General features: G+C 48.9%; 1 protein-coding gene across 1 annotated transcript in view; it reads right to left on the bottom strand.

The window, feature by feature from the left end:
• Positions 1-631: 631 nt before the first annotated feature.
• The window catches only part of RNF11 (ring finger protein 11), a 38559-nt gene continuing 29827 nt past the window's right edge, over positions 632-9363 (bottom strand). Inside the window, exons 2-3 of the mRNA XM_075320557.1 lie at positions 4424-4593; positions 632-2053 (exon numbers count right to left, since the gene is read on the bottom strand). Of these exons, the coding sequence (XP_075176672.1) occupies positions 1882-2053; positions 4424-4593 (342 nt within the window). The 3' untranslated portion in view covers positions 632-1881. The remainder of the gene's footprint in view (positions 2054-4423; positions 4594-9363) is intronic.

The raw sequence follows: 9363 nt of genomic DNA, 5'->3' as shown, positions 1-9363 counted from the left end.
AATTTGGGAGGAGTAGACCAATTCCTCTCAGTGGGAAATGGGGGTGGGAGTTGACCAATTTGTCTCACAGGGGGGAGTACACCAATTTGTCCCACAGGGGAGGGGGGGGGGGGGGCAGTACACCAATTTTTCCGAGCGGCTGTTCCCAGCAATACATAGAAAGGTTTGGTTTTTTTTTTTAATTCTTGGGACACTGTAAAATGTCTTCATACCCACTATTAATAGCATTTCAGACCGTTATACTCTCGTTGGGTAATTGTGCAGTGTAGCAGCTGCCACTGATTGTCGTCTATACAGAGCAGGAGGTTGATCCCTGCTGCACCAGTGCCGCTTATAGGCTTTCTTTTGCGTCTATGGCACAATCAGCCGTCAGTCCTATGGGCGATATACAATACCCGCGATGTGGCCACAGCTCTGGCAGCTGCAGATCCCAGCCGTCCGCTAGAATACGGGATGACCTCAGCTCTCTGTACAAATGTCACATATACACAAGGCATCTTATTGACCGGACAGAGCTGTACTGTAACAGACGCATCCGCACGGGTTGCAGATTTTCGGGAGCTGAAATGCTGAGAACAGGGACTATTCAGTGCTGGTATTAGGCGTTTTGAAGCAGAGCCAAGTCCGGGTATTAAACCTTCGGTATACACAGCTTTAATCCGATGCTGAGCTAGCAACACCACTGTGAAAGGCCGATGAAAATACAGTCCGAATTTAGACAAAAATAATAAAAAAAAAAAGAACATATACCGTAGTGATTACATGAACATAAATGTAACACAAATGAAGGTTAATCCCTCCAGAGTCAGCGGCTGCCCCGGCGTGCGGCTGAGTCCTCACTGACAGGGAAGGGGTTAATAAAAAACAAAAAACATACAGCAGAATAAGCGGCGAAAATCAGTCGATGTTCAGCGACTGGATCACGCGCCGCACCATTCTGCCTTACAACACGAAACTGGTGCCGGCGCTCTATGGGTACGCAGCGCCGCCGCACGGTGAGGAGCCTGTCCTGCAATATCAAATTTCACGTTACAGAGACCTAAGGCCGTGAAATTCCATTTCCAATGGAAAGAAATAATATAATAATTATAATAATAATAAAAGGTGCAAATATTTCCTCCGCTCTAGAAGGAAACAGAAGCCCGGAGAGTCAAGAGGGTTAAAACTAGTTACGTGCCAGTTCTTTGTCCGTCAGACCGAGTTTTGGCACGGCGGTGCCCCCGACCCTGAGGGCCGCAGTTTGTCTGGCCCATCACGATATATGTTGAGAGGTATAGTAGGACGTGGAGGGGGGATGCATCTACAATGGGTTTTTAGCTCCCCCTATAGGCTAGTAAAGCAAGATGTTTGGATGAACGCGCAGCTCCTCTTGTGAATGTCCACATCGGGGAAGCGATAAGACGGCGGTTCTGGGTTGATCGCAGTATTCCGGGCCGGACACTTGACACAGCGTTCAGAACAAGGCAAGGCTTCGCCCCACACATTTATAGACACACACCTCCACAAATTCACTTTGGGACAACATAACAGGTCATTACAGGAGGGGCGGAAGATGCCGAGTATTGGTGGAACGTAGAAGGCCCCGGGAATCACGATCCTTACTCGTCAGGCCTTGTACCAAACACCTGAAAAGATGAAGCTTCATTTCTTGTGCACGGGAGGAATCGATCGTGATCTGTATATCGGGAGCCACTGCTCGAGGTCCAGTTTGCCGTAAACGATGAGTCTTCCCAATGTCGAATATTCGGTGTATGCTCCGCTTGGCCAGCAGATGCGTGGATACTAGGGCCTGTGTTCATTCTCTTATGGTGTGGATCTCGGACCCCCAAACAGGCTGAACGCTCAGCAGCCATGTCTTGTTTGACACGTCCGGGGACAAGCTCAGTTAGTCTCGTAAGAAGAAAGCAGCGCTGCATCGACCGGCTCCATGCAGGAAGGGCAGGTGAAGGAACGCATTAGCCAGTCGTCTATACAGTCCATGTGGTAGATGTGCATGCAGGGCAGGAATCGTATGGGGTCGCCATACACAAAGTCCATCATACAGATGACGCACCTGTGAACGACAAGAATTACAGCAGGTTACAGATAATAGTGTGCCTTGTATTATACCCCTAATGCCCTACTGGTTACCATACAAAAAGCAAGGGCGATCCGCAGCAGGAAACCCCGGCCGCGGCTCATCTCCACTGTAGACCGTGACCGCAGAATCATTCCTGGGGCCAATACACAAGGAGAAAGAAAATATCCTCCACACCCTCCCTGCAGTTATGTTACCGCTGTTCTTATGATTCTTCCCCCTCATCAGGTCTATGAACCCAACCACAGCAAAAACCAATATACCCAGTTTTCCTGAAAATAAGACCTACCCCAAAATTAAGCGCTCGCATCATTTTTCAGGATTTTGGGAGTATGTTTGAAATATAAGCCTTCTCCAAAAATAAGCCCTAGTTACACTTCAATAAAGGTGTCCAGGCAGCTGCTGGTATACATGTAAGAACTGCACTCATGACCCTACAAAAATAAGGGTCGTCTAGTGCCGGGCTCTCGGATACAAATCGGGTAGCACCAGTGGCATCACTCTGCTCCCGAGTGTTATGGCTGCTCCTGGTCACCAGATGAAGCCAACCACCATACCTCACACGGCAGGCGGCCTGGCAGTGACGCCAGTCTGTGTGTGAAAGCCCATCCACCATAGGCACTAGACAACTAATTGTTTAAGGTCCAAAGTGGTCTGGTGAGAATGATTTTTTGGGGGAGTCTACTTTCTTTTGGGGTTGTCTGCTAACCCATCTTTCAGACAAAAAATTAAATATATGACCCAGTCTTATTTTTTGGGGAAACACCATAGTAGTTACTACTTTTGTAGAAAAGATCCCTTCCCACTAACTACTCCGGGCAGACGCTGAAATTAGATGGTAAGCAGGCCTCCTCCACCCGAAGGTCTGAGACGGATATTTAGTGCTTGCTACGTACAGTGCCGCTGCTGAAGTGTTAAACTGAGCTTTGCTACATCTGTAAATGGTAAAAGGCATAAACAAGGTTTTACAGTCAGGAGTATTCCCTGCAGACATGATGTTGCAATGTGCATCACACAGGAGACACCTGGCGATGACATCTCATTTTGCTTTTATGCCTGAGGCTCCTCTCTGTAGGCCGACATTCATCTATAAACGTTATCGCTGAAGGGTGACGCTGCCCAGGGACATTAATGTCATCCAATCTTAATATTTCCAGTGTAATGCTATGCTCTCGAGTGTACAGGGGCTGTGAATGTGAGCACCCGTGAGGTATTGGGGGAGTTACTAACACTGGACCCCTGTGAACTCCCTCTGGACTTTGGCTGAGGACCAAAGACTATAGATATAGGTTTTTCTCTACGGAAAGGCCAAAGACTATTAATGTAGGTTCTTCTCTACAGAAAGGCCAAAGACTATGGATGTAGGTTCTTCTCTACGGAGAGGCCAAAGACTATAGATCTAGATTCTTCTCTACGGAGAGGCCAAAGACTATGGATATAGGTTCTTCTTTACGGAGAGGCCAAAGGCTATGGATATAGATTCTTCTCTACGGAGAGGCCAAAGACTATGGATGTAGGTTCTTCTTTACTGAGAGGCCAAAGACTATGAATGTAAGTTTTGCTCTACGGAGAGGCCAAAGGCTGTGGATATAGATTCTTCTCTACGGAGAGGCCAAAGACTATGGATATAGATTCTTCTCTACGGAGAGGCCAAAGACTATGGATATAGATTCTTCTCTACGGAGAGGCCAAAGACTATGGATATAGGTTCTTCTTTACGGATAGGCCAAAGGCTATGGATATAGATTCTTCTCTACGGAGAGGCCAAAGACTATGGATATAGGTTCTTCTTTACGGAGAGGCCAAAGGCTATGGATATAGATTCTTCTCTACGGAGAGGCCAAAGACTATGGATGTAGGTTCTTCTCTACGGAGAGGCCAAAGACTATGGATGTAGGTTCTTCTCTACGGAGAGGCCAAAGACTATGGATGTAGGTTCTCATCTATGGAGAGGCCAAAGTCGATTTATATAGATACTCGTAATGAGCAGTTAAAGGGAAATTGCCACCACATTTGACCTAATCAACCTATTAATATGGGCCTACAGGTTATCGAATGCTGAAAAATGTCCTACATGTAAGTCTCAAATCAGAAACCTTGTTGTTGATAAATCAGCTTTTATCACTTTACGTAAATGAGTTTTTCAGGCTATGGGGTGGATGCTGCCTGGAAGATATCTCAGCCTTCAGAGATTAATTTAAATAAAAGGGGGGGGGAAATGAAACAGGAAAATGGCCATGGCGTGAAGGGGTTAAGGTGCTGCAGAAACCTGACCGAATGGCGCAATGTCAGTGTGAATAAAGCCTGAGAAAGTCTGGGAAAATGTACAGGTGTAGGAGAACTCACTCTCGAATCTTCTTCTCGGACCCGTCTCTCCCGGGATCGTACACCCCCTTGGGCAGGTGCTGAATGAGACCTATCCGCTGCGCTATTCTGATCTGCTCCTCCTCGGTCAGTTGAGTAGCGAGCCGGGTCTGGCTTGGTGTCGGGTGATACACAGGCACCGGAGCCTGCTCCTAAAAGACAAAAAGGAGGGGGAAACAAAAAGAAAAAAAATTAAAAAGACATATCACACCGACATGTGAGATATTATAGCTCGGCTGCAAACACAATCAGTGCAGATAATTGTTTTTAGTAAAGAAAAGCAGAGTCAGAGAAAGCTGCGGCAGCTGCAGCAATCTGCTCACGCTGCAGCAATCTGCTCACGCTGCACCTACACCGCTAATTATACACAATCCCAAACCCCAGCACATTCCACACAACAAAGAGTACACCAGAAAATATTAACCTCGATTTGTTACGACCGTTCCAAGACATTAGGCGATTGTCCCGGACGGACAGGAGTCACAACGGGGACAAAGTGAATGTTAGTTATTTTTATTTATCTGCAAAAATATTACTATATTTTCCAAAAGATCAGACAAGGTCCATTTTGTAGGAGGTGCAAGGCCGCCAAGGGCAGCAAGGGCAACCTAAGCAATGGGCAGCCCCCCCCCAAACTACCTCTGCTTGTTTTTACAAGCAACCACTTTGCAACTTTACCCATTAAAGACAACCCCTTTAATGATCATCCTATCTCCTACGGTTTCATCAACCCTTGTAGAAAGCCAATATTGAGCAGCCGTTGACTTCTGGGCAGATCACATCCCGTCTAAGGCTAGTTTCACACTTCCGTTGGGTGAAATCCGCTGGGTCCGTTGCTGTGTCGTTTTGACGCATCCGTTATTTTTGTGGTGTCAACGGATCCGTTATTTCACAGGAATACGTTAGCTGATTCCTGTGAAATAACGGACCATTAAATCCGTTTGGCGTCCGTCTAACGGAATGCGTCGGCTCTGGTTTGTTTTTTTTTTTCCATTTTTTCATTCTGGGCATGCTCAGTAGAAATTAGCGGAATCCAGCAGCGGATTCCGTTGTAAAGCACTTTGCATCAGAAATCGCTACCATAGGGAGCCATTCTAAATTTTAACTGAAGCAATGGAATCCGCTGGTCGGCGTCATTTTGACGCAAGCAAATAACATTACATTCAGCCGAGCGGAAGCAACGGAGCGTCGGCCAACGGAAGCAACGCAGGTACTTTTTGGCACAATCAGTCATCAATGCAAGTCTATGGGAAACAGCGGAATCTGTTAACGGATTCCGCCGATTCCGAAGACAGCGGATTGCGCCAAAAAAACAAAACAAAACGGAAGTGTGAAAGTACCCTAATTCAGCGAGCTCGTGAAAAACCTCTGTGCTCATAGAAACTTTGCTCTACGTACCTGAATAGAGAGGGGTGCACTTGGCGAATTTTCTGCAATGGAAATTGCCACCTGTGAGCCCCATTGACACATTCAGAATTTGACCCAGTATTTCAAGACTTTATTCTGCGCCGCATTTCCCATCAAATCTGCTAACAGGAGTATTTTAGATTATATTTTATTTGTGCAGATTATCGTCTGTGCCATGGAAAGAGCCAGCCTGTTCATTCTAGATAATTCTGCACAGAAAGCTCCAATTTGGCCCCAATTAATGACAATAAGGCAAATTCTTGCGCAGCCCGGCAGCGGCCCAGTGTCAGCCTCGGACATCTGATGTGGAACCTCTTATAACAATGTATCAAGATACCCCTAGAACAGCCGTGGGTAAAGCACAGCCCATGGGCCACATCCGGCCCGCTGCCTGGTCCTGTCCGACCTGTGGCCCAAGACAGCCGATCAGCTGAGTCCAGAGACCTATGAGCTGAACCACGCGGCCTCCGTCCCCATCTCAATTTCACTATCTGCATCCTCAGGATACATGTCGCGATAACTACAATGGTGGTGGAGGAGGGGGGGGGGCGCTGGCTCCTTCCACCATTCAGCATGTACGGCAGACCGCAGACATGAAGACGTCCCTACATCACCGCTTTAGTGCGGAGCTTCAGTGCACAGCAGAATTGGCAGAAAGCTGAACATTTGATATGTGTGAATGTGAGTGGGCACCTACTATATATAGGGGGCTGTGTGGGCTCCATCTGCATATACAGGGAAGGGAGGCACTGTGTTTAGGCTCCTGATATATAGGGGGCCGTGTTTTGGGGATCATACTGTGTGTGGGACAGGACCATCATACCATATGTGATGAGGGCTGAGCGGACAATCAATGTCTGTGGGGGGCTACAGGAACTGTCATTCTGTGTGGCAGGGAGTGTGTGTGTGTGTGTGTGTGTGTGTGTGTGTGTGTGTGAGAAAGGAGGGGGGGGGGAATTTGTCGCCATCATACTATCTAGGGCCTACAAGATCCCTAATACTGTGTGTGGGAGGGGGACTGTGAGGACATCATACTGTGTGTGGGAGGGGGACTGTGAGGACATCATACTGTGTGTGGGAGGGGGACTGTGAGGACATCATACTGTGTGTGGGAGGGGGACTGTGAGGACATCATACTGTGTGTGGGAGGGGGACTGTGAGGACATCATACTGTGTGTGGGAGGGGGACTGTGAGGACATCATACTGTGTGTGGGAGGGGGACTGTGAGGACATCATACTGTGTGTGGGAGGGGGACTGTGAGGACATCATACTGTGTGTGGGAGGGGGACTGTGAGGACATCATACTGTGTGTGGGAGGGGGACTGTGAGGACATCATACTGTGTGTGGGAGGGGGACTGTGAGGACATCATACTGTGTGTGGGGGGACTGTGAGGACATCATACTGTGTGGGGGGGGAGGACTGGGAGGACATCATACTGTGTGCGGGAGGACATACTGTGTGTGGGAGGACATCTTTCTGTGTGTGTGGGGGGGGGGGACTGAGGATATCATTGTGTGTAGGGGGGGGGACTGTGAGGACATCATTGTGTGTGTGGGGGGGGGGGGAACTGTGAGGACATCATACTGCGTGTGGGGGGGACTGAGGACATCATACTGCGTGTGGGGGGACTGTGAGGACATCATACTGTGGGGGGGGGGGGGACTGAGGACATCATACTGTGGGGGGGGGGGGACTGTGAGGACATCATACCGTGGGGGGGGGGGGACTGTGAGGACATCATACCGTGTGTGGGGGGACTGTGAGGACATCATACCGTGTGTGGGGGGACTGTGAGGACATCATACCGTGTGTGGGGGGACTGTGATGACATCATACTGTGTGTGGGGGGACTGTGAGGACATCATACTGTGTGGGGGGGGGGGGGGGAAGACGGTGAGATCATCAAAATAATTATAGTTATTTACTACTGAGCAGAATTACGTCAGTCTATCGGTATGGCCCCTATCACAGCCATGGTCTCTTGTGGCTCCTCTGGAAAATGGATTGCCCACCTCAGCCTTGGAGTAAAGCTGCTCTGCCGGGGGTGTTTTACCTTCCATATAGGCCTGTAGAGTAAATGTTTTTCCAGGGTCAGAGCTATGCGGAGCCTCTGAGCTTTAGGCGTCAGGCTGACCAGCTGCAAGGAGCAATATATGTCTACAGTAAGACATAATAGACCGTGCTGTTCCCGGATCGACCGTCTGGGGCCATCCAGAGTTTGCACATTGTATTGGGCCACAATGGAAAGCTTTGCCACGCCGCTGAACGCCCGAGTGCACGGTCTCACTGCACAAAGCCGGAGTGGGTGGGATAGCCAAGCCAGAGTCATCTACTGGAAGACGTTAGCGGTTTTCGCAGTGTCGCTAATTAGTGTCTTTAGCTGGAATCGATGGTTGCTGTCCGTCTTCATATCAGGTCTTCAGCTAGAGTTGGATTGAGAGGTCTGAGACGTCCAATTATCTGGAGGAGCGTGCCCGGCCCGGGCAGCCGAGGCTTAAGATGTCATGTGCAGACGGCAGTCTCCTCCCAGGCCAGCTGTCTCCGGAGACCATGCCAGTGGCTGCCGTCTTACACCATTAAATCACCAGACTGCTGACACACGTGCAATAAAAGAGGCTTCTGCTGCCATATCCCTCCCAGCACTGAAGAAATGCAAGCTCATTCCCTGTAACACAGTTGTGTAATTGTCAGGCCCTTAGGAATCGCTGAGGAATGCTTGAAAGGATCTCTTCTTCTGGTAAGAAACATAATGCACATGAAAACCCCCCGCCCAAAGAGAAGGGAGCAAGAAGATGACGCAGTGAACGGTCTGCACTCCCCTTCTAAGCTGCGGCCACCAGTGAGCTCTTATATACAGCAATCTAGAATATTGTATACAAGAGCCCTAAAAAAACCCACCTTAATACTCCCCTAGGGGTCAGTCCGGTCCGATGGGCGTCACTGCTCGCGGTCCAGCACCTCTTCTCTTTCTCCCATCGCCATACTCTTTCCCTGCCCGTGTGCATGACGTGTCCTATGTCATCCACACACAGGCCACCATGTGCTCCTGCGCATGCGCACTTCGATCTGTCCTGCTAAGGGTAGAGCAAAGTACTGTAATGCGCAGGTGTGAGGAAAGATTATAGACCGCCCGCGCATGCGCACTACAGTATTTTAGCATTTCTGTATAAGATGAGCAGTACAGTGCGGCATGGCTGAGGGCAAAACTGAGGCAATTTGCAGTAAAAGCACATGAAGTTTTGCAGCACAGCATACTACTGCCCTGCAAACAAACTACTGCCCCCTAAAAGTCACACTCCCAGCACTCTAATAAATTACACCACAGGTCCTTCACCACCACTTCTCTGCTGAGTTCAGCCCATTACAGTCACATGGCCGTGACATCATCACAGGTCCTTTACCACTACCACTTCTCTGCTGAGCTCTGCTTATTAGTCACATGGTCGTGACATCACAGGTCCTTTACCACTTCTCTGCTGAGCTCTGCTTATTAGTCACATGGTCGTGACAT

Source organism: Anomaloglossus baeobatrachus, chromosome 8 (assembly GCF_048569485.1).
Source record: "Anomaloglossus baeobatrachus isolate aAnoBae1 chromosome 8, aAnoBae1.hap1, whole genome shotgun sequence".
Lineage (NCBI taxonomy): Eukaryota > Metazoa > Chordata > Amphibia > Anura > Aromobatidae > Anomaloglossus > Anomaloglossus baeobatrachus.
Note: the sequence above shows the minus strand (reverse complement) of the source record. Positions and strands in the feature narration are given on the sequence as shown.